The sequence below is a fragment of the Terrapene carolina genome, unplaced genomic scaffold (genome assembly GCF_002925995.2).
Source record: "Terrapene carolina triunguis isolate 2854851 unplaced genomic scaffold, T_m_triunguis-2.0 Scaffold558, whole genome shotgun sequence".
Lineage (NCBI taxonomy): Eukaryota > Metazoa > Chordata > Testudines > Emydidae > Terrapene > Terrapene triunguis.
The window spans coordinates 8,005,008-8,031,359 of NW_020664909.1; the positions used below are offsets into that span (position 1 = coordinate 8,005,008).

The 26,352-nt window shown below is 41.6% G+C and overlaps 1 protein-coding gene across 6 annotated transcripts in view; it reads left to right on the forward strand.

Annotated features, from left to right (window-relative positions):
* The window catches only part of PHLDB2 (pleckstrin homology like domain family B member 2), a 102,603-nt gene that overhangs the window by 16,984 nt on the left and 59,267 nt on the right, over window positions 1–26,352 (forward strand). For all 6 annotated transcript variants that reach the window (XM_024200348.2, XM_026658972.1, XM_024200349.2 and 3 more), the window contains exons 2-4: window positions 4,994–5,104; window positions 10,561–11,885; window positions 23,689–24,072. In XM_024200348.2, the coding sequence (XP_024056116.2) occupies window positions 5,056–5,104; window positions 10,561–11,885; window positions 23,689–24,072 (1,758 nt within the window). In that variant the 5' untranslated portion in view covers window positions 4,994–5,055. The remainder of the gene's footprint in view (window positions 1–4,993; window positions 5,105–10,560; window positions 11,886–23,688; window positions 24,073–26,352) is intronic.

Here is a 26,352-nt window from a genome sequence, read left to right on the forward strand (position 1 = left end):
GGCCACAACCCCTTCCCCTAACTGGCCCTCCATACAATTTACGAAACCCGATGCGGCCCTCAGGCCAAAAAGTTTGCCCACCCCTGATCTAACATATCCGATATCCCTGTCAGATTTATTTGGACTTGTGTTTGTGATTCGTTTGTTAATAAAAGACTAAACTTTCCACTCTCTGGAAAAGCAGACTGTTATAGCCATGACAAGCTTTTACGTGGCTAAATAGTCAATGGTAAATGAGAGGAAGAACAGCACATATGGAGAGAGGATACCATCTCAAATCTGTGTGTTTTGTAAACTGAAAGTGGATAAAGCCATTTCTGTGGATTGGTGGAATTGGTGTGCAAGAATATTGGTATACAATTTATAAACTAGATGTGAACTCCATTCTTCAAAAATGAGAGGTTTTTAAATGTGAAGTAATACTTGTATTATAACTAGGGTGACCAAATAGCAAGGGTGAAAAATTGGGATGGGGGTGGGGTAATAGGCACTTATATAAGACAAAGCCCCAAATATCAGGACTGTCCCTATCAAATCAGGACATCTGGTCACCCTAATTATAACTGGACTGTTTTGTTAGAGTAAGAGCCTGTTTGCATAGTGAATCATTGTGTTTTATGGTTGTTAATAAAACAAAACTTAAAAGTTTGGCCTGGGCAATGTAAAGATGAGAGTTCAGTCCTAATGCTGATTCTGTGCACTTCAGATGACTTTGCAAATCCCAGATGCAATCACTTTGTTTCCTAACAGACAAGGCAGAGTGCACTGTATGCTCATTAATGGAGTTGGACTCCCATTGACTTATATGGAAGTTGGATCAGGCCGTAAATAACTAATCCGAGTATGTGTGGATGACTGTATGCAATAAACTATGCTTCTTGACCTTTTCATTTGTTTATTTTCCCAGAAGTTTATATTTTGCAGCATTACTGATTTGTAACTTAAAGTGGGTTTGAAAAAGACAGGTTTAATCAGGTGATAGCGCTATCTATATTTATATCTATATCTATATAATTATTAGTCCTATCTCTAAAAAGTTAATTTTTATTTGATTCTCCATTGTAATTTCTATACAAACAGTGAACACAATGAAATCCTTAAAGGTGACATGCATTAAGAAGGCCTGAAGAGTTTTGTTTTTAATTTTTCTAGTTTGTGCTTTTACATTAGAAATAACAGAAATGTCAAGTTTGGGTTATCTGATTTTGTTAGTGGTCTTCTTGAGGGAGGTGATAACACAGATGTGTGTTGAGAACTCTCAAACCTGAATTGAGATAGTGTGATATGTAATTTTTAACAAAGACATTACATTCTTTCTCTTGCTTGTTTATTAGGCAATGGAAATAAATTCACAAAAACAAACAAAAAGTGTTTTCAACTGTTTCGTTCAAACAGTTGAAAACACATCCCCTCTTGGTTGCCCAGTGTTCAATCTCTTGTCATATAAAAAATTTATTGGTTACAAGGTTGCCATAGAGTCTTCATGGGAGATAAGACCTGAACTTCCAATATAAAAAGAAGCAGATTTTTCTTTGTTTTTAACAAAAGCCTTATCAGCTGATTTCATATATCACAAAGCAGCTAAAATAGGAACAAGCTCAATTATGTTTTTTTCCTTTTCAGTTTATCTTTTAAATTCTGCACTAGAGATATTTTAGAATGTATAAGTAGTTGTGACTTAAAATCTTTCTTAACCCCCCACAACCCTCCCACCCCCAACCGTATTGCTTCTGTCCCCTACTCCACTAAAGTTTTCCATCTTTTCCTTTTACTGATTCATAAATATAAATTACATTTTTGGGTGGTAAAATATTGTCATAAATGTATGTGATTCTAATCTTTGATCAGAAATTGAACACGTACTGGGAAGTTAAAACACCTATTGCTTTCACTGTTTTGTGATCATCAGATGTGCACCATATGTGAGTTTTTTGAGCTTTCCATCACTGCCAGTTCTCCTTGGCTTGTGATGTGCTTGTAATTTGTGTGGCCTTTGGAAAAGAAAGGACTATTTGCCCTTACCACAGGCTCTTAAAATGTGGTTAGCTTATATATGCTGAGAGAACTTATTTCTTTACAGCAAATATATTTACAGTGGAATAAAGTTTTGTTAATGCTGCCTTTCCTACAAACAGTGCCCCAAGATAGTAATGCAATTACAGAGCTAAATAGGATTTAAACGTGGAGGCAAGGGTTAAGACAAGTTTTCGGCTGAGATGCTTAAAGAAATGGAGAGTGATACTGAAGGCTGTAGGAGCAGCAGCTGGGAAAGTTCTTGCACTAGTAAGGATGTGACTGTGTGGAGACTAATTGGCTCACAGTATGTTTTAGTAACAGTTAAAAATTGACCCTATCTCTTAACTAGAAAATTAGCTAGCTAAAATTCAACAGGGATTACATGTTGCCATGGAGTATGGGACCGAATGCTTAGCCTTTTGCTTTGTTCTCAGGCGGTTGGTAGGGGCTTGGGAGCACTGCTCATGGTGCTCTGTTAGTCCCTAGAGGGACTGAAAGATTGATGGGGTGCAGATGTAGCAAGGTCAACCCTTTTCCTGTTGGAAGAAGAGTGTCTGAAACATGGACACTTTGAGTAAGGACAGTTAACGGAAGGGGGATGCTGGGGGAGCTGGGAGATAGAGGCAATGGAGAAAGATCCTTTCTATTCCTTTAAGAACCCTTGGAGTGGTCGCAGAGGGGTGAACGTGACAATAAACTCTCAGTGGCACAATAACACTAAACTAATGTTAAGTTTAAAACCCAGGCTTAAGTGCTCTCTGGAAGACTGCGGAGTGCAGCTCCCTCCTCAGCACAGTGAGAGATCTATGGTGGGGCAAATAGACAAATACTCTCCACCCGCAGAAGGGGTGGGAGGTGATTCACTAAAGAAAAAGCATCATCAGTGGGGTCAGCACAGGAATGAGTCACGGAAGTGAGTTTTAGAAAAGGGGCTATGACAGAGGAGAGGGAAGGGGACTGGGTGTACAAGAAGGGAGAGAATATTCCAAGTGTATGGGGCAAGATGATAGAAGGTAGGAGAAGACAAAGGCTCTCTGTGGAAGGCTGTGGACAGCTTGCTGTGCTTCACTGCCAGGAAAATAATGTACAAAAGCATGACAAGTAAATTCTGTACAAAGACAACTGAGACACCATATTTTGTGACTATTAAAGTTGGACAGGTTGCCTGTCTATAGAGAAGGTTACACAGCTGCCTCTATTCTTTGCTTGTCTCCTGCAACCCTTTTTTTTTTTTTAATGGGAGAAATCTAAAAACAATCAACATTCATATTGTCATTTAATGGGCAGAAATGGTGTCCCTTGCCTTTGTTTGCCAGAAGCTGGGAACGAGCAACGGGGTGGGTCAATTGATGATTGTCTGTTCTGTTCATTCCCTCTGGGGCGCTTGGCACTGGCCACTGTCGATAGACAGGATACTGGGCTAGATGTACCTTTGGTCTGACCCAGTATGGACATTCTTATGTTCTTACGTATTTTAAAGGATTTTATTTCACTCATTTGTAATCTCAGTTGCATTAATTAAAAAAAGACATTTTATTATCATTTCCTTATTACACAAGGGCCTACTTGACACTTCCCATATTAATTTTCATTTATTTTTAGATCTCTAATTAATGGCAAGGATTGCGCACTGGAAATCTTGTGTTAAAAGTTGGGGGTTTTGTGGGTTTTGTAACCATATCTAGAGTGACCATATTTCCAAAAGTAAAAACAGGACGGCCGGGCCCAAGCTGCCCCGCCCCCGGCCCTGCCTGCTAGTCAGAGCCACCCCCCACTGCTGACCCCCCTCCCAGCTCCGTGCCCCATGCCACCCATGGGTGGGGCTGGGGCCGAGTGCCTGAGCTCCCTACTGCCCATAGTAGCGGCTGATGCCCCCAAGCGCCGCAACACCAGCCATTGGGACTGACCTCCCCTGAGCTCTGTGCCCCTGCCACCCACGGCTGGGGCTGAGCCCCCAAGCCCCCTGCTGCTCGCAGTAATGGATGATGCCCCTGAGCTCCGCACCACCAGTGACTGGGACTGACTCCCCACCCCCACCCCGAGCTCCGTGCCCCGCACCTCAGTTGCCACCCTCCTTTAATGTTCCTCCGTGCCCCCGCTGCGGGGGGGGGCGGGGGTCCAACTTTTTTGGTAAACTGGGCATTTTTTGCTCTTGTCAGCTGATCAGTTGGGAAGAGCAAATGGGAGAAATGCCCATTTTCCTCAAAGAAGTTAGGACCCCCGGGACAGAGCTTAAAAATGTGACTGGCCCGGCCAGAATGGGACATATGGTCACCCTAGCCATATACAGGGATTTTTTTTTAATAAACATGAAACAGTCTTTGTTGTTCTCCTATGGTTTAATTCCTTTAGAAGCTTGAGATGGAAATTTGTCCTTCCTAAAATATTTTCTATATCTTGGCTTGTGCACTCTGTTTTGATATATGTTTGTGTGTGATTGCAGGGCTGCTGGCATTAAATTGTGTTCAAGTATATTTTTATACTGATAATACTGTTATAGCACTTTTCCCATCTGTCTCAGAGTTTTATGAAGACTCATGCATTAAACATTTCAAAAAGAGCCTTGGTGAGGTAACTATTCACAATTTTTACGATTTCTAAAAGAAAGACACAGACAGGGCTGCAAATAGAACCCAGGAGTCCTGTTTATTAACTAGACACATTCTCTCTTTTAAAGGAAAAAGAGAGGTTAATGATTTTTTTTGTGTGAACAGGAGAAAACCATAAAGTTACATGGACTTTCAGATTGACAAATGAAGCCTAACAATAAACTGAAATGTTGATGACCCCTATTTCAAATATTTGATATATCCATGCCAAACATCTTTGTACCATTTCTGTTCCAGATGTCGGTGGTATTCCTGTCAGTCAGAAGAATATTGTGAAAAGCTCATTTCAGTTGTGCATTTTAAAAATGCCTTTTAAAAAAGTTTTAGCATGTATTTATTAAAATATATTTTCCTTCTGTTACTTGCAGGTCAAAATTTACCGGGCTGATTCATACTCGCTTTGTCTTAACCATGTTATAGAAGAATAAACATGATGACAAACAGAGGTAACCTCTCTTCCTTCCAGAGCATTGCATCAGGTATGAAATGCATAAAGCACGTCTTGTAACTTTACTGGAGACTTCATTGGTTTTGGTGCTATAATTTTGTTTGCTCTGTAAATTGTCAGTTCTCTGCTCTTGTTACCTTCATAATTTATTTTTCTAACTAAGAGGGACCTATTGTCATAGCACAGGGGTGTACAAACTTTTTGGCCCGAGGGCCACATTGGGGTTGCAAAACTGTATGGAGGGCCGGGTAGGGAAGGCTGTGCCTCCCCAAACAGCCTGGCCCCCGCCCCCTATCCAACCCCTCCCACTTCCCGCCCCCTGACTGCCCCCTTCAGAACCCCCCACCCATCCAATCCCCCCCCGCTCCTTGTCCCCAACCGCCTCCTCCCGGGACCCCCCACTCCTAACTGCCCCCCAGGACCACACCCCCTATCCAAGCCTCCCTGCTCCCTGACTGCCCTGACCCCTATCCATACCCCTGCCCCCTGACAGGCCCCCCGGGACCCCATGCCTATCCAACTGCCCCTGTTCCCCGTTCCTTGACCCCTATCCACACCCCCTGACAGGCTCCCTGGGACTCCCATGCCTATCCAACCCCCCACCCTGTTCCCCGTCCCCTGACTGCCCCCCAGAACCTCTGCTCCATCCAGTTGCCCCCTGCTCCCTGTCCCCTGACCGCTCCCTGGGACACCAACCCCTTATCCAACCCCCCAGTCCCTTTACCATGCCACTCAGGGCAGCACATCTGGTAGCCGAACCACCCAGCCACGTGGCTGCGGGGAAAGGGGGACAGCGGGAGAGGGGCTGGGGGCTAGCCTCCCCAGCCGGGAGCTCAAGGGCTGAGCCAGATGGTCCCGCAGGCCAGATGTGGCCTGCGAGCCATAGTTTGTCCACCTCTGCCATAGCCTCTGGGTGCATCACAAAAAAGAACAAATCTCAGTTTTATGTCTGTCCTCATTGAGTAGCAGAACTGACCCTCTGATTAACCACCTAGACAGAGAAACCAGACAAGGAAGAAAAGAGAAGATGCTGCCTCTTTATAACTCTCTCCGGCAAATACTTGGCTTAAAAGATGATCCTTGCACTGTGCACTGAAGGTTAAGCAATTACAGCTCTGTCTGACCTCCAGAAGGAATGAATTCCTTACACATTACCAAGCACACCCTGCCTCTAGTCTTCATGAGTACATGTGTAGGGAGTGCCAGCAAGAGTATCTAAGGAGTCATGGTACATTCGGAGAGTCATTACTGAAACAATAGCTTTAAAAAATTCCACCAAAGATCTGGTTTATGGACAGACAGCTAGATTCAGCTAAGTGTAGAAGTCCTATTGATTTAAGTGCTTTGCTTCATTGAGGCTGATGTGCTGAGGAATTCATATAAGGTAAAGTATGGAACAGTTAAATTCAAGCGGCTGCATAGAGGTATTTCTGACTTTTGTTTGTTTTGCTCTTTGACATGAGAAGTACAAGGAACTCTTCATTGCTCTGATGAACAAATGTGATAATTTTCATTAGTTTACTTGTTCTTTCGCTAATGGCTTTATTCTCCATGAGATTAAATGTGCCCCTTCAGTGTTGAAGGGTAGTAATGAAACAGTCCCTAAAATTACATTACTGTGCCTGAACATGTTTCTGTACAGGAGTCAGTAGAAATTATGCAAAAAATAGGGTAATGTTTGATGCTAATTTAGGCTAGTTGCATCATGATCTTGTTTTGAATGGTTAGTATTTGATGCGAGATTAATTGAAAGTGTGAGAGAGATTTGGAATGGGGGGGGTGAGAGGGTTGTTAAGTACTATTAAGAATGGAGTGGTGGATATGAAGAATAAGCTCTCACAATCACAAATAACTTTCATGTTTTTGGTCTTCGGGTTTGAACTTCTAAACACCACTCATGCTTAATCTTTTTCAGTTGGTTTTGTTTTGTTTTACCAGACAGAGCCCTGTGGAACACGAATGGCTTTTTTTTCTTTTTGTCAATTTGAACTTGATTGTCACCACTAAACAAAACTTGTACAAGTCCTGTTGAAGTTTTCTAACTAAAATTTCACATTATAAGGAACTGTCTGGCTCAAAGTACCAACAATGAGATATGAAGCCTTTCATCACTAAACTTGCTGGCTCAAATCCAGCCAAGATTATTAGTATTCAAAAGTCATTAACATTCGATCCTGATTGACCCTGTAAAATTAGTTGGTGGTGTTGTCTACTTTCCAGGGACCTACATGCTCTAGCATGAAGGCATGAAAGCGTATGTAGTGTCAGACTTTGGGTTCAGGTCTGAAGCTTCAGATAGTGTTTTCAACAGGCATAACAGGGAAGGTCCTCTCATGGATCAGTAATTGGTTAAAAAATAGGAAACAAAGGGTAGGAATTAATGGTCATTTATCACAATGGAGAGAGGTAAACAGTGGGGTCCCCCAAGGAATTGTACTGGTACCTGAGCTATTCAACATATTCATAAATTATTTGAAAAAGGGAGTGAACAGTGAAGTGGCAAAGTTTGCAGATGATACAAAATTATTCAAGATAGTTAAGTTCAAAGCTGATTGTGAAAAGTTGTAAGAAGATCTCAGAAAACTGATTGATTTGGCAACAAAATGGCAGATGAAATTCAACATTGATAAATGCAAAGTAATGCACGTTGGAAAAAATGATCCCAGCTACATATATATAATAATGGTTCTACATTTGCTGTTACTTGGAGTCTCCATGAATAGTTCTGTGAAAGTTTCAGCTCAGTGAGCAGCAATGGTCAAAAAGGCTAACAATGGTAGGAACCATTAGGAAAGGGATAGAAAATATGACTGAAAATATCATCATGCCACTATGTAAATCCATGGTACACCCACACCTTGAATACTGTGTACAGTTCTGGTCTGCTCCATCTCAAAAAAGATATATTAGAATTGGAAAAGGTATAGAGAAGGGCAACAAAGATGATCAAGGGTATGGAATGGCTTCCATACGAGGAGAGACTAAACTGATTAGGGCTATTCAGCTTTGAAAAGAGATGACTAAGGATGGGATATGATAGACGTCTATAAAATCACGAATGGTGTGGAAAAAGTGAATAGAGAAATGTTATTTACCCTTTCCCAAATACAAAAACTAGGGGTCACCCAATGAAGTTAATAGGCAGCAGGTTTAATACAAACAAGAGGATGTACTTTTTCACACAGTGCACAGTTAACCCGGGGAACTTATTAACATGGTGTGTTGTGATGGCAAAAAGTATTACTAGGTTCAAAAAAGAACTAGATAAGTTCATGGAGGATAGGTCCATCAATGGCTATTAGCCAAGGTGGTTAGGAATGCAACCCCATGATTGGGACCACTCTAACCTGATTGCCAGAAGCTGGGAGGGAATAACGGGGGTGGATCATTCCAACTGCTCCATTCTGTACACTACCCCTGAAGCTCTGATACTGGCCACTATTGGAGACAGAATACTGGGCAAGATGGACCATTGATCTGACCCAGTATGGCCGTTTTTATGTTCTTAACCATTAGATGAGACAATAACTTTAGCAATAAGTAAAACAGACTGCACTGTGTTCATGTGGTGAATAGGGATGAGATAACCTTTTCCAGTTAATTGATTTCAGTTGGAACTGCGGGTACTCAACACCTCCGAAAATCAGGCCTATGACGAGTCCTGTACCCTCACCACAAGACCATTGTTGCTGTGAAGGATAATTGCTTCCTTAACTTCAAATACACAGCTAATTCCTTGATTTAGCCTGCCAAAGAGTGGCTTTAAAGGTTAAGTGAGCTGTTTTACATCAGCAAAGGCCTGAGATCAAGCCCCCTCAGGGTTCTGTGTGTCTCTGGCAGTGGCTGATGCTATCACTGACAGAAGGAGAGCAGGAACTGCATTCCTTTCACTGCTTTAGGTACCAGAGATTTCCTTTCTAACGAAAACTCCTCAGAACTCTTGGGCTGAAATTTGGATCTTGACACGTAACTGAACAAAAAATGATTTTTCATCTCATGATCGGTTTGACTATGTATTTATAGCTTGTAATTCTGAACTATTGTTCTACTAGGGACATGGGATCTTAAACAGCTTTCTGTATTTATAACAACCTTGGATTCCCCTTTAATAACGCAAGGTGGCTAACTTCATATTTTTTTTACATCTTAAAGACTATAGTGCTTATAGAGAGCTTTTCATCTTTCAAGTGTTCTACAAACATCAAAGAACTAAACCATAATACCCTTGAAAAATAGGTTGTATTCTCATTTTACAGTGGGGTAAACTGAGGCAAGGGGGTGATTTGTCCACATTTATATAGGACCTTGGTACAAAGCCCACTGAAGCAAATGGAAACACTCTCATTGACTTGAGTGAGCTATGGACCAAGCACATAGTTAATAGGTTGCACTTAGTCTTTCTGTGTCTCAGTTCTCTGGCTGTAAAATGGGATTAATTTCACTTCCCAACCTCACAGGAGTTTTGAGAAGATACATAAATGAAAGATTGTGAGTTGCGCAGATTCTGTAGTGATGGGGGCTATATATCTACCTAAGATAGATAGATAGGGATAGGACTTGAATTCATGAGTTTGTGTCTCCTTCTTATGTGTTCTAAACCAGTTGTTCTCCACCATTTTGAGCTCAGCACCCATTTGTAAATCTTCGTGGTCTGTTGCCACCCAGTAAATAGTCTGGAGTGGAGGCCCGGGGCGGTTTCAGTCAGATCCTGCCCCCCGTAGTGTTGGGTCCTGCCCAGCACTCACCCCACAGTGGTAGCGCCTATAACCCCTGTGCTGTGGGGCTGGCTGGGATTGGATCTCCACTCTGGGCATTGCAACCTCCATGGTTGCAGCGCTGCTCAGATTTGGCCCCACTCCCCGACTGGACAAAATTTGTGTGAGTGGAGTTGTGATTTGGCTCATGGGGTTGCAGTGCCAGACACTCAAATATGGCCTATCCGTATTCTCATCGTCATAATGGCTGGGCTAAACCTAAGTGGTGCTGGGACCTGCGAGGCAGCAGGGAGGTGGGCCCAGCCCACCCTGTTGGACAGGAGTCACAGGAGCTGCCCCACAACCCTTTGAAACATTCTGGCGATCCAGTTTTAGGTCCCGACCCATGGGTTGAGAAACCCTGTTCTAAACCACACCTTTAAAAAACTCTGTTAGAAAAACTAGGGTCAGTATTTCTAGTGGGCAGGTCACCAGAACAGGCGTCAAGGGATGTAGATTCTTTTCCCATCTGTGTCACTGATATGCTCTGTAACCTTGGGGAAATCGCTTGACTGCTCTCTGACTCAGTTTCCTTCTCTGTCAAATTGGGATTATAAAATTTACACACCCACCTTTGTTAAGGTTTCTAATAATATAATTACATATCTTAGAACAAAGTTATTTTTCCATGATAGATTAAGTATATACGATTATTTTTAACTAGTTGCGGGGTGAGGCCTTCTCATGTATTTTCTGAAAACTAATTTTTCCCCTTTTTTTCTCTCTCTCACAGATTCCAGTAAGATTATGGCAGAATACAGCCACATACAAAACCAGCTGGAATTACAAAATAGTAGTTTAGGAAAAAGCTCTGTGATTAATTCCTTTGAAAATGATCTCCAGGATATTATGGATAGCCTCAACCAGAAGAAATATTCATCAAGCCTTAAATTTAAAACAAATGGGGACTCCTCTGGTTCCTATTTAACCCTATCACAACCTGTGCCAGCTAAACCCAGCCCTTCATCTAGTGTTAAAAATATAAATTCCGCTACTAAAATTCAAGGATGTAAACCCTTTTCTTGTGAGAGCCCTTATCTTTCAGATAAAAGTGTCTCTGTAAAGCATATGGGTTTCACTTCTCCATCCTCTAGCGGGTACAGCCTGGGAAGGACAGACTTCGATATTCATGCCAACAGAGAAAATGAAAAACTCTTTGGACATGTGGATAAGTTTCACTATTCAAAATATAGTCAAAAAAATAAATCGTATGACAATGTCTTCTTCCCAGCAGTGCTGGATGGGAAGAAGAACTCAGGCTCTCTTCTTGCAATGTGGAATGGAAGCTCAGGTAGTGAAATAATTCTCTCACCTGTCAGCAGTTCAGGGGCTGCAAGCATGCCTTCCAGCCCAAAACAAGGCAGGAGGATGAATATTCAAGACCACCTAACCCTTCATTCAAGACCAGTTAAGCATAAGGAGACCATGACTGAGACTCTGGGTTCAAGAACTAGGAAGTATTCTGGTGGGTCACTGGGTCATATGGGAGTTTATAGTCGTTCTCTGCCCAGACTGTACAAATCGACAGAAAGCCAGCTGATGCCATTAAGTTTGCCTCCAAGAAACTCTCTTGGTAATTCCAAAAGAAAAAAACACGGAGAAAAAGATCTACCTCAAAGTGCATTAGATGCTGATAATTATCTTAATTTTTCTTCTTGCAGCTCAGGGGTGTCACCATATACAAATTCTGTGTCTGACAGTAATTCCTATGTTAGTTCAACTCTTAGTGTTCCTGCAAGCCCCCGAATAGCTAGAAAAATGCTTTTAGCATCTTCCTTCTCCCATGTTTCTGATGATTTTGATAGATTTGGACTCTCAGGGACAAGCCCCAGTAATTCTTTTTCCCCTGTGGATCTTGACAGAACATTCTCTGTCAGAAGAAACATTTCCACTAGTTCCATGGAGTTTGATGAATCTGACCTGGAAAGCTTCAGACAGACACCTACCTTACGGGAGAGAAAGAACAGTATTAGTTCAATTTCTGGAAGAGATGACCTAATGGACTATCACAGGAGACAAAGGGAAGAGAGGCTTAGAGAGCAGGAGATGGAACGACTGGTAATTTTTCTTTTCCTTTTAGTTTTTACCAGTGTTTAATGCTTTCGAAACTAACTTTCCAAAGCAAACTGTTAAGAGTATACAGTAGATGCAAAACATCTGCTGTTGTGTTTTGAAATTCAAATACATGACCTTGTGCGCTGGCGGCTTGTTTACTATGTCAGTCTCTAAAGTTAATGGGTATATAGTATGCTACATCAACATATCAGATGGTATCATTCAACCATTTGAAAAAAATGTAGGAAATTCACAGAAATTATGGTAGTTCAATCTGTGGGTTCCGCCAAAATATCTATGTACATAAAACCCACAAATTGCACGGCAGGGCTCCAACACTCTTAAAAACATTTTTTTTTCCAAGTTGATGGCACTGTTTTGTGGTAAACACTGGGTAAAAAAAAAACAAAACAAAACCTATGTCTCCACTGTCAGATTTCAGGGTCATGCTTCAATAAGCACCAAAGAATTGGACAACAAAATTACCTGATGTGTAATTGCTTGGTCAAGACTTTGTCTCCTGAGTGTCTTCATCAAAGCATTGATTTCTCTACTTGTTGGTTCTTTCTAGTGATCACAAGGCGAGGGAGGAGGGGAATCATTTCCATTCTGTAGGACATCCAAAATGTTTGATGCAAGACAAAATATTAAGATTATATAATGCTTCAAAAATTAAAGGTAAAATAATTAGAGCTATACTGATCCATCAATTAAAACTGAATAATACCCCAAAAGGAGAAATCATATAACGGAAACACACTATTTGAAAAAATCAAATCTTTCAAAATGTAAATTTAAAAAAAAATTGTATTTGAAAACTTCCTCACGAGAATATTTACCTTTTTGCCCCAAATATTTTTACACTTATAGCAAAGTAAAATGCACCCTTTGTTGCAGGGATCATATAAGGTCATGTATACACAGAAGTTGCACTGATTTTATTCCATCAGTTTAGAAATTGATGTACTTAAATGGGTGCAGTCCCATTTGTGAACACTCCTAACTAGTTTAAAAGTGACTCTATATCAGTTTAGTTCAGGGGTGGGCAAACTACTGCCCACGGGCCGGATCCGGCCCATCAGGGCTTTGGATCTGGCCCGCAGGATTGCCACCCCCGTGACGGCACTGGCCCTGCACCGCTGCCGAAAGCGGTCGGCACCATGTCTCTGCAGCCCCTCGGGGGAGGGAGGTGGGGCCAGAGGGCTCCATGTGCTGCCCTCGCCTGCAGGCACCACCCCCTGCAGCTCCAATTGGCTGGGAATGGGGAACCGTGGCCAATGGGAACTTCGGGGGAGGTACCCGCAGGCGAGGGCAGCACACAGATCCCTCTGCCCCCTGGCTCCCCCAGGGGCTGCAGGGACATGTCTTAGCCCCGCAGAGAGCCTGTCTTAGCCCCGTTGCACGCCACTGCCACCCTGGAGCCGCTCCAGGTAAGCAGCGCCGGGCCGGAGCCTGCACCCCGAACCCCTCCCGCACCCCAACCCTCTGGTCTGAGCCCCATGCCGCACCCCGCACCCCTCCTGCACCCCAACCCTCTGCCGCACCCCTCCTGCATCCCACCCCCTTCCCTGAGCCCCCTCCCACATCCCAACCCCTTGCCGCACCCCTCCTGCACCCAAGCCCTGAGCCCCCTCCCATGCCCCTCCTGCACCCCAACCATCTGTCCTGATCCCCCCTGCACTCCAGCCCTCTGCTGTGAGCCCCCTCCTGCACCCCACACCCTCCCACACCCCAACCCCCTGCCCTGAGCCCTCTCCCTCACTCTGCAGCCCCTCCTGTACCCCAATCTCCTGCCCTGAGCCCCCTCGTACACTCCGCACTCCTCCTGCACCCCAACCCCTTGCCCTGAGCCCCTTCCTGCACCCCGCACTCCTGCACCCGAACCCTCTGCCCCAGCCCTATATTCATGGCCCTGCATGCAATTTCCCCACCCAGATGTGGCCCTCGGGCCAAAAAGTTTGCCCACTCCTGGTTTAGTTTGTCAGTTCCTTATACATTTTGAGGTAAATTAAACTAAGGCACTGTTGAACTGATCTAGTTATATGGGTGCAACTTTTGTGTGTAGACAAAGCCTAATATCTGCAGTCGAGTTTACTTGATTCTGCTGTGTCAGATCATTGTATGACAAAATTCAGGGATACAGATGGAAATTTGAGGAAAGAGTGGCGGTTGGCTATTGAATCCACAAATATGCTGATTCAGCGACCACAAATACTCATATAATGAGTATACAGGGTCATGGCCTTTATTCTAGGCCAAGTTGAAAGCGGTCTCTGGTTGAGGACTGGATTCTGTTTAATTCTTGCCCCTAAATCCTGTGTATTTCCCCCACACACACACTCCCCACCCCAACCTCATACCAGTATAGAGGCATTAATTTCACTAATGTTAGTTATTTAGAGATACTGAACATATTATACTATAATAGGTATACTTAGAGTTAAAGTCTATTATTATTTTAAAAAACAAAGCAAACATTTTCGAAGTTGGGTGCTTAAAGTAAGGTACCTAAATCCATATTGGACTTCTAAATGAAACTAGCTAGATTTTCAGAGATATTGAGGGCCTATGATTTCCATTAAAGCCAGTGAGTGCTGCAAATAGAGTTGGATGGACAACTTGTGTATGTGTGGGTGGGTGGGTGGGGGGGACGAACGAATCACCATTTTAATCAATTTTTTGTTGAAATCTTTTTGGATATAAGTATTGTCTCCCATTGTTTGACCAGCTTTAGGTATGAGTTGTCAGTGCTTCTGATAATGTGGTGACTTATTTTGGTGCCAGACTTGAAGTGTCCACTGTGGAAAGTTTTGGTTTAACATTTTTACTGTGTTAGAGCCATTGACTCCTTTCCAGTGAACAATGCTACCAGCTTGCAAGAGGGAGGTACTCCGTCACTGAAAAATTCAAACCAAGTATGGTGTAGCGGTTTTGTATTTTTAAGAGGAAAATCCTGGATTTTGGGGGGGATGCTTCTACAGTTAGTACTGCTGTTCTCTTGAAAGTAAAATGCCAATCTAAAGATATGTTCTGATTCTGTTTTTAGATGAGATGACTAAATCTTTCCTTTTATTTAGCATTTGTTTCTCCCAGCTCAATACTTCCTTAGAATCCTGATCCTATAAAAGGAGAATTAGCCTAAAGTTTTCTCAACATGTTAAAATGTGTGAAAGATTGACTGTTTTAGGTGCTGTATGACTTACACACGAAGGAATTTGCTCGTTCTTGATTTAGTCTTCTCTTCAACATCCTACTATATATTACTTTTTGAAGTTATCCAGTTAAGGATTGGAAATCAGAACAATACATTTGAGAGCTTGAGCAATCACTATAATTAGTTAGCCAACCCCTGGCAGGAAGTATATATTTGTAAAAATACCATTTCTTTATACCCTGTATATAAAAATCAGTGTTGGGTCTCCATGCATTCAGAGTCTGATTTTTCCAAATGGGCTGAGCACCCACAGCTCCTTGGGACTTCTTTATTTTTAGCTTGATTTTGCACACCTTACTAAAGGTACTTAACCCTTCTTCTTCCTGCTTGATGGAATGTGGATTTGTACAGCATGTTTCCTGTGGAAAAGATGATAGATAACCAAAAATGCGTGGGTTCAAAGTGCTGAGTAGAAGTGTGGGTTGAATGGCTTAACGATAAATGATTTGGGGAAGTCAATTTTTATCCAAATATTTGGCCTTTTAATGTGAGGTAAGGTAAGCCAAATAGAATGTGTTTAGAGAGATTCTGGAAATGCAAACATCAGTTTTGAAACCGTGTTTCAGGTACTGTAATACTTTAAAGAGTCAGTGTAGTTTGGCCCACTATTTTCCTTTGAACTAACCAATTTTTTTCTTTTCTTTTTCTTTTTATGATTTTTTAAAAAACATCTCTGAAACTGCTTTTTGTGTGTGTTTGCTTGCTTTTAACTTGCACAGGCTGGTGGAGAATGTTGAAACTGCAGCCTTTGTTAGTCCCTGAATATGAAACTAAATGGTCTGCTTTTACTGTTCACATGGAGTAAAACACCGAAGTAAACAAACAGCACAAACAGTGAAATGTCCATTTCAATTTCTGGAATAATTTTAGCTTCAGTAATGTAATTCTAATTTTGTTACCCATGTGACAAAGTAGTTTTCTTTTTAAGAGCAGGGTTTGGTGTTCTTTCTCTTTTAAAAAAATATATGTATCCATGGGCCAGAGTCCAAACTGGTGCATGGAGGTGTCAGTCAAACTTTCCTGTGCCAGCCTGTTTCCCTGTATCTCATGAGGCTGGTTGTGTCCCTGATCTTGTCCTCCTCTCTGGATTTTCTGTAATGGGTATGAGTGTGTGTGTCATGAGCTGCAGGACAGGGAAGACAGCTTTAGGGTTATAGCCAGAATTCCATAAGAGCTATGTTGATCGTGGTTGCTGAGGAGATAGGGTGATTGGACTTTGCATCTTGGAGGAGTGGAGTGTGGGGAGGATCTTTCAGAATTTTTACCATCAGAAGCCATTGTAAATTCTGGCTGAACTTAGCCGAAGTTTTTAAACACATCTCCCCCTTATAACTGGTTTATGAATGTTTAAAGGAAAGACCTATTAGACAAATAAACATTCATAAAATACTTGGCTAAACCTCACATGTTTGAGTATAATATAAACCCCAATACATATTGAAGTTCGAATGCAATCAATCATCTGAATCTAAGAAAAGCAGGGGGATGAATAGCAGTATTGGTTGAAATACTGACTGTGGGAAGGAATTTATACACAAGCTGACAGACACAAGTTGGATAGATATTAAGGACAATCTAGGCAAGTTGATACTTAGGTGCTGTCAGATAGTCACAACCTTGTTGGAGATTGTCTAGTGCTGATTTAGAGGCAGTACAATATTTTACCTGTAGGTGGAGCCACATATTTAAAAATTACTATTTGGAATTATGTAAAATATTGTCCACAGCCCATCTCTTGGTATGGATCTGTAAACCATACTTTTATAGGTCAAGCAGCCTTTCTGGAAATTAGGAATGTATTCATGAGAGATTTTAATTTAAATGAGGAATGAATTAACAAGCAATATGAATATGGAGTTGGAGGAGAACATATTTTAGGAGACTTGTTTCTCCCAGTTTGCTGAACATTTAAGCATGGTCAAAGTTTATTCTGTAAGTAGGAAATAATACAAAATTAGGTTGAATGTAGAAAACTTGTGGCATCATCATAGTTATGTGTGGCGTGTTCATGTGAGTTAAAAAGAAATAAACATAGGTAGGACTTTGAAAGCAGTACAGGGGATTGACACACATATCATCCATTAAAAATAATTATAATTTGTCTGGCTCAGTCTTCCATACTGCTTGAAAATCTCAATCACTTTCTTTAACCTATCACTTAGGATATCGAAGGATTATGTAAAAAACATTAGCTAGTTAAGTTTTGCAAACAGCGCCTTGAGGTAGTTGAAGGCTAAATATAGATAATTTCTCCCACTGTTTATATTTAGCAATCTTTGTGGTGTTACAGGGCAGCTGTTTAAGAGCAGTTGAATTTAATACAGGAACAAATACCACACATCAGGTTGAAGCCACTAGATGCTTTAGATACACAGGATGTAATTAACCTTGGTATCCTGGTGAATTTCCATCTTAGGTAACACCCCTATTTTTGCAAAATAGTACTGTAGAATCTTTAATGATCAGCAGTGTTAAGGAGGACCTTACTTTAGATCTCTTCCAACAGACCTAAATAAATGTAAGCAGTTAACTTATTTTTTCCTGCTCTCTCTCTCTCTTTCTCTAACTTTATATATACACATACACACACACTTAGCTTAATTTCTCCAGCCTTGTATTTAATTAGAAGGTGCACTATAGGCCAGAATAGAAATCTATTTCAATGGAGTTACTCTGTTTTTACGCAGAGATCAGAATATGGAACCATACGAGGGCTTGAATAATTTTGGACTCCTACTAGTCTGAGTGTGATATGAAAAATAAGTACACGTGTGTGTGTTTGGGTAGGGAAGGAAGGCACCAATCTGAGCAAAATGCAATATCCTGGTGAAAACCTCAGCCCCTGCCTCAAAATGCTTTAAAAAAAGAAAAAAGGTCAGGAGGGTGAGGCTGCTAGGATTCCTAGCAAGTGTACTTTCTGCTCAGAGACTTCATGTTTGCTGGGTAACTAGTGTTTGATCAATTCAAAGCTCCCCAATTCCCCCACCCTTTTCCTGGTTGCTGGAAGAGAGAAAGAGCTTTCTCTCTGGGTTTGTCTACACTGGGAAATTACAGCTATTATGGAATAAACAATAGCTCTTCCAAAATAGCTCCTCATGTGGACACACTATTCCAAAATAAAAATCACTTTATTCTGGAATAAATAGTGTGCTCTGATTATTCTGGAATAAAGTGATTTATTCTGGAATAGAGTGTCCACATTGAGAGCTATTCTGGAATAGTTTATTCTGCCATAGTTGTTCTGGTCAATTTTCCCAAATTCCCTCTTCTTTTTAACTAACCTTTTCCCCCTCCACCTTGAGTATGTGTGTGTGGGTATGTCTACACAGCGTTTTGGAACCTGAGGAGTAAGCCTCCCGGCTTAGGTCGACAGACTTGGTGGTGTTTGTGCTAGCGCTCTAAAAACCTTTGTCTATTATCTTGGGTATATGTGAAGCCCAGCCCACATCTCCTTCTCTTTAATACGGGAAGGAAAGCAAGCTAGGGAAATGTGGTCTAGATGAAATTACTATAAGGTGGGTGCACCACTGGTTGAAAGAACCATACTAAAAGAGTGGTTATCAAAGGTTTGCTGTCAGACTTGGAAGGTCTATCGAATGGGGTCCACAAGGGTCAGTCCTGCCCGGTCCTATTCAATATTTTTATTCATTACTTGGATAATGTAGAGGAGAGTATGCTTATAAATTTGAAGGTGACACCAAGCTGGGAGTGGTTGCAAGCTCTTAGGTGGACAGAATTGGAATTGAAATGACCTTCACAAATTAGAGAATTGGTCTGAATTTAATAAGGTGAAATTCAGTAAAGTCAAGTGCAAAGTACTTCACTTAGGAAGGAAAAATCAAATGCACAACTACAAAATGTGGAATAACTAGCTAGGTGATAGTACTGCTGAAAAGGATCTGGGCGTTATAGTGGGTCACAAATTCAATGCAAGTCAACAATGCGATGCAGGTGTGAAAAAGGCTAATATAACTTTGGGGTACATTAACAGAAGCATTGTATGTAATACATGGGAGGTAATTGTCCTGCTCTACTCAGCACTGGTGAGGTCTTATTTGGAGTAGGGTATCTAGTTCTGGCTGCCACACTTTATGAAAGAGATGGGCAAACTGGAGAGAGTCCAGAGGAAAAACAAAAATGATAAAAGGTTTAATAAAGCTGACCTATGAGGGAAGGTAAAAAAAAAAAAACTTGGCATGTTTACTCTTGAGAAAAGATTAGTGAGGGGGACAGGGGACTTGATAAGTCTTCAGATATATTAAGGGCTGTTATAAAGAGGATGGTGATCAATTGTTCTCCATGTCCACTGAAGGTAGGACAAGAATAGAGACACTTAATCTGAAGCAAGGCAGTTAGATATTAGGAAAACTTTCTAACTACAAGGATAGCTAAGCTCTGGAATAGACTTCCATTTGGGGAATCCCCATCATTGGAGGTTTTTAAGAACAGGTGGGAAAAACTCCTGTCAGGGGACAATCTAGGTGTACTTGTTCTTGGCTCAGCACAGGGAGCTGGACTAGATAATCTTTTGATGTCCCTTCTAGCCCTACATTTCTAGAATTCTATTAAAGAAGCCTTTGCTCTTTCTGTCTTCTGTTTCCCATAAGCTCCTGGACCTGTGATTGGGAGGAGGGGGTGTCTCTCTACTACTCTACCCCATCTCAGTCTCTCTTTTTGAGTCTTTCTCCCCTTTGAATAGCTCCAGTGCACATACTGTTGCTGCTCGATGCACCATGAAGCTCGATAAGCTTCTTGTTAGTTTGTTTGCTACTCACAAGATTCTGAAGAGTAGTGGTGGAAACTCTGGTCAGTTTTCGGTCTTCTGCTGCTGCTTGGCAAAGCTCTGAGCCATATCAGAGGCATTGGAGCAATCTTGCCTGCTAACAGCAGTAGGCACTGTTCCATTGATTATATCTGGTTCATGTTAACTTGACAATAATTAGGGGTATAGACTCTATTTTTATATATTTTATTAATGGAATCTTAGATTCTGCTAATGGCACTTTCCCTGAAAAGCTTCCTAATTGCTACAGATGACTCGTCAAGTGGATTTTTCAAGCCCTGCCCTGATATCTTGATCTGACATCACCATTTTGCATTTACATAATTCATACACCTGGCATGTAAATGAGATTCACAGAAAAGAGGAGTAGTTGAAGTGGTTGCCATGCCTTCCCACTATCCAGTTTATCTTCATCAGTGCTAACAATGGTGTGTGTGTTAGTGTAATATAGGCACTAGAGTTGTACACATCACTTTTCACAGCAGATGGCATGGTTAGAACCCTGCGCAGATACAAAATTTATATCTCTGGATACAAAACGAGTATCTGTGGAGTTGTAGGGCTCTAGCGACAACGAGCAAGACCAGCAGGGCCACGGTCAGCGACCGGGCCAGGAACCGCAGCAGTGAAAGCAGCACAGCCGCTCGCTGGCTCCTGCGAGCGGCGGCCCAACATGCTGCTGCCTTTGCCACTATGGTTCCTGGCCCAGTCACTGGCCGTGGCCCTGCTGGTCTCACTCATTGTGGCTAGACCCCTGTAACTCTGCAGATATCTGCTTTTTATCCGCGAATATCCACATCTGCTGATATACATTTTGTATCCGCGCAGCGCTCTAGGCATGGTGGGTTAAAAACACAGGCAAATGGTGTACATAAAAGGGAAAATGTGCTGAAAAAAGGCTTAAAAGTCTTGATTCAAAGCCTCATGCACTGAATGTAAAACAGCACAACCCAATCTGGCATATTTTATATTTTCTGTAGTGTGTAACCTGAAAGCTAGTATGATACATTCCTTGCATAATTTAGTTTAATACATTTTTATCCACATACCACCTTCTTTATCTCTTCAGTTGCTGGGACATTTTCTTGGCTTGCCAGTTGATTTAAAAATTTATGGCTTGAACTGGTGAATGCAGGTGTGTTGGAACTAGAAGATGTTGGCTGCAAACAAAGTGATAAAAATAGAATACATGAAATAGCATCAGACAGAACTTCCTGTGTGTAAGCCTCTTAATACACTGCTGCACATTTTGAAATAGAAGTGAGATAACTTATTCCCCTCTTAGTTGTGCAGCAGTGAGGACAGCAAAAGACACTATTTTTGGTACTGGACATAGGCATTTCTATAACGTGTCCTCAAATATAGAAGTTCATCAGAAACTTTCTGAAAAGTGAGCGAGATTTTTGCCCTAATTTGTGTTTTTTCTCCCAAGTGTTAGAGAGAGCTTTCTGCATTGCCAAGACTTGTAAAGATACCCAAAATAACCCACCCTCCCATCAGCTGACAAAGTGGTAGTTTATCATTGCTCCCATAAGCCTTTTAATGAAGATAAAATGTAGTTATGGTTTAAAATCAGGTATTTCCTATATTGACGAGGTGGGAGACAAGAAATATATCCTGTCATTGCAGGGCGGGATAGGACTGTATGTTTTAATATTGTCTGTCTCATTTCTGTCTCTTATGACAATAGTATCAAAGGGCCAGGCCTTACCCAGTGGCAACAGCAAGAGATACATAAATGCTGGAGTTCCTGGCCAGCCGTTGCGCAGTGTTTTAGGGATTGGATTGCCTTCCCTAAAGGTAGCAGCTAGGAGGAAAGGAGGATGAACCTGTTAGGGGAATAAGGAGAGGCTTAGAAGCTTGGGTATAGTTGCATGGAGGGCTTTTGGAGACTGGGGGCGGGGGGGGTGTGTGTCATAGGTTTGAAGTTGACATCTGTCTACTGAATCTGCCACCTGCTTTATGGAAGAATGTATAAAAATTACTGTATCAGCTCAGGCTAGCGGACCATATAGTCCAACAGCTTGTCTCTGACAATGGCCCTAGTAGCAGAGGCTTCAGAGGATTGTGCAAGAAACTCCATAGTGAACAACTTGGAATAAGCTACCCAAAGGGGAAATTTCTGTCTAATGCCTGTTGCTTATGCCCTGAAACAGGAAGGTTTAGATCTGTTTTAAAAAATACATACATCTGTTCTCTTTAACATTAACTGTGGATGCTCTCATCCATGTAACTTTGTAATCCTTCATTGAATCCTACTAAAAGCTAAGTACTGGTTAATTTGTGTTAAGATTTATTACACTCATGGTTTGCTTCAGGGAAACCGGAAAGAGTGTCTTGCTCTAACTCTTCTACTTGGTTCTTGTTTCTAATTGCTGCTGACTCAAGTGAGATAGGATTACAAGAAGTTAGCTATCTTGCAAAATCTGATTTTGGATTTACTGCCAGGTAGAATTTGGAAACTGAATAAGCCTGTAGTGGTTCTGGCAGGAGGGAGATTCAGAAGAGATGTTGTTGCTGTTGTTATTGTTTTTAAATGTTCTGAGTGATAGTCTAGAAGTGTTTCCTAGCGATAAGATGAAAAATTTACAAAAACCTTATTCATTAGTGTTGGTATTAATGCAAAACATGAAGCTGTCTTAATGAGGTCTTAATATCTTTAAGTAGGCTTATCGTAAGCAGTTTTCCAATTAAAATTTGTTTTCTCTTTTTTTTTTTAACAAAAGGAACATGAACTTAAGTTATAGTATATTTTTTAAAAAACTAATAATTTTGTTCTGAATTTGATATTAAAAGAAATTATGTATAGCATTACAAATCTGGTTTTGCTTTCTAATAAATTTTAAAAATACTGCAGAGCTGTTCAAAACTTCTGAGGAATTAAGTGTTTCTACAATAGCTTGAGCCATGACAGCTTGAAGTCTGTCATAGTTGTTCATATTCTCAGTGTTAAGAAAATGGTGTGACTCCTTCATGAGCTTTTATAACTTAACAGTTTGCTGGCAAAGCAATAACCCCCTGTTTTAGGTTCTGTTCCATTTTGGTCAACCTTTGGTCATGACATATTATTTTCCTTCTTAACCTCCTAAGGATCAAAGGTGGATGTCTCCAGATGTAAAGCAACTTACAAAATTGGTGGGGGAATGTGGAGAAGAAGGGGGAAATGAAAGTTAATGAAACAGGAAATCCTAAAAAAAGGGAATGATTTCTGTGTAAATTGGTTCTATGTAAAATGAGTGTAATGGTTTAATCTCTGCCAGGAGCACAGCCAAAAGCACAAAGTAGATTGACACATCTTTTTGATAGTAAGCTCTATTGGGCAGGACCGTTCACGTTTGGGTGCTGTTGGAAATAAATAATAATTATAATCTTTTTCTGTGGTGAAAAGGGAAATTTGAAACTCGAATGTGGGATCATCTTTAATGGAGAACAGCTTCTATGTTCTCTATCTTACAACTCACTTTTGACTCAGTTGCTTTTTAAATCCCTTTTTATATGATATATATATATATATATATAACAGTATTAAACGATTACACTGATTTTACATTAAACTCTTTTCTACAGAAATTATTTCCCATTTTTAGGATTTCTTGCCTCATTAACTTTTGTTTCCTCTGCCACACCATCATTTTATGTATATGTGTAAACATATATAATACTTTATCCCTAGATTGGTAAAGGCACATAAGGAAGTTTAATGAATTTAAAAAATTACATTAAAAAATAGTGAACCTCTGTGTAGCTTTGACATTTTCTTTGCTTGAAATTTGTATGTTAAGTTTAGCACTGTTTGTTTCAATTACTAGGAGCGACAGCGGCTGGAGACCATCCTCAATTTATGTGCTGAATATTCCAAGTCTGATAACGATCCTGCTGCTGCTACCACTGTTGCTGATGTTCAAAAAATTAATAAAGAACTTGAAAAACTTCAGCTGTCAGATGAAGATTCTGTATTTGAAGATTCTCAAATGAATCCAGAAGCAAGATTTAGAAACCACTTGAAATCATCAGCAAGTGATTCTGATTTCTCAGAGTGTAGTAATCTCAATCGAAGTGCTGCCACTTTCCTTTCCTCTAGAGGGATTAGAGCTGATGAACACTTCAGTGACAATATGAAGACTCCACTTTTAGCTTCTTCTGCCTTCTTGAAGGGTTCCAATGAGTCTTCGTACCTAAGTATCATACCAAAGGTAAGATTCTTGAGAAGTGAACATCACATATTGGGAACCCTTGGTTGAAGTCTTCCAGTTGAATTCAGTTTTCATGGTGGAAATCACAAAGAAAAAGGCTTAAAGATAAGTTTTAGTCACACAGTACAACTGTTTTGGTCCAGTATGAATTGAAATGTTGGTGATTTCGTTTGCTATGAAAACTGTTTATTTTAAGTACTTTTCCCAAATGATAAACAGTTTAGGAAGAGAGAGCTTGGTAAATAACAGTATTAAATGATTTAAATAGTAGCGTTTCAATCGTCCTGTAGACAGCTCGAGTTTCATGAGCAAAATTAATCTATAATTGTTGTCATGTGGAGCATGACATTTTTTTAAGTTTTAAGTATTCAGGCCTGTTGCCAAAAGAGGAGGAAATCACGTAACTTTTCTCTTCCCCTTGACTGAGATTTCTGCCTGCTCTCAGATCACCAGATTTTTTCTGACAGCGAACCAGAATAGTTTTAAAGGGTGCAGAAAAGAATCACCTAGCTGAATTTACTTCCCCATCCCTTTTTCTTATTCTGAACAAAGCCATTGTTCCAATCAATATGCTGCCTCTTGTGAAGTATACTGTGACAGTTGACCTATTCACATACCACAAAATCTGTCCAAGGATATTTTCCAAAAAACATCTACTGCTTTTTAAGAAACTGCTTCAGAATATTTCCCATTCATTTCACAGTGCAGTCTTGTAAGTTAAAAGGGTGCTCCTTTTAATAAAATAAAATAATTTCCTTAGTGATGTTACTAATAGCTAACACTTCAAAAATCAAATTAATATTTTGCTATTCATTATGTCTGTTTACCTTTTGGCAGCTTTCCTTCAGATGGAATAGTGATAGGCTAATCTTCTACATTTTTGTATTGTAGTTAGTTTTACTTGTAAGTTCCATTGCACTGAATATATGTTGTAACTTTCAATGGCCCTGTAACCAGTTTGCATGGAATGAGCAAATTTAATTTAGAATTATTTTCATGTAGAGCCGGTCGAAATTCAGAATTTTCATTCCATGGGAAATTCCGCCATTTTGAAAAAATAGAAATTTCCCGCAGAAGGGAAATTAAAATTTTTTGTTCAGAAAAATCAAAGTTTTTCTGTTTGTTTTATTTTTAAATGAAATCACAAGCTCCATCCTTCTTCAACTCCAGACGCCAGGGGACTCCCCTCCGGACTTTAGAGTTGTAGGAATTTCTGCCATGGAACAGGCAGCCTGGAAGCCCTGAGAGCCCTGGTTCTGTCAGATACCTGACTGTCAACAAAAGTTCGTTGAAATCGAAATATTTCCATGAAACATTTTGGTTTTGATTAATGAGAATTTTCTGATCAAAAAATGTTTAGTGGAAAAATTCCCAACCAACTTTGTTGTCATAGTTCAAGCAATCAGGCCTGTGGCCAGAAGAAGAGGAAAGAACTGGAATCGTCTCTCATTCCTTCCTCCCTAAAATGTCCACTGTAATGGAAATGTTTCTGTTGGCTTCATATTTTTTAGGACGGTTGGGACACAGAGGCTTGCCCTGCTCCGCTTGCCCACCTGGCGCTCCAGCCGGGGCATGGGGTCGGGACGCAGAGGCTTGCCCCACTCTTCCCACCTGCCTGGCACTCCAGCCAAGGTGTGGGGGCTTATCCCGCTCCACCCGCCTGGCCCTAGCAGGAGCACCAGGTGGGCAGGCAGGTGGAACGGGGCAATCCCCCACACCCTGACCCCGCTCCACGGCTGGAGCGCTGGATAGGCAGAGCAGGGCAAGCCCCCGCGTCCCGACCCTGCTGCCTGGCAGGAGCACCGGGCGGGTGGAGCAAGACAATCCTCCACTCCCCAACTCCGCTCCCCGGCAGGAACGCCGGGCAGGTGGGCGGAGCGGGGCAAGTGCTGGGGCCAGAGCAGAACTGGGGCTGGGGAGGTGGGCCTGGATGCTAAGTGGGTTGGCCACGGCCCACCCACTCCCACCCGTGGCTACAACCCTTCACCACCCCCGCCCCACCTCTTCCCACCCCCGCTGCACCCCTGCCCCTCCTCTCCCCCACCTCTTTTCACCCCCTCTCCCAAGCGTCCCCCTCCCCACTCCTCCCCCTCCCTCTCAGTGCCTCCTGCATGCCGCCGAACAGCTGTTGTGCAGTGTGCAGGAGGCACTGAGAAGGAGGGGGAGGAGTTGATCAGCGGGGCCGGTGGGCTCGGACATGACTTGCGGACCCTCTGGAGTACCCTTACAGACCCCCATGGGTCTGCAGACCCCAGTTGGAGACACGCTGAGATAGATTAC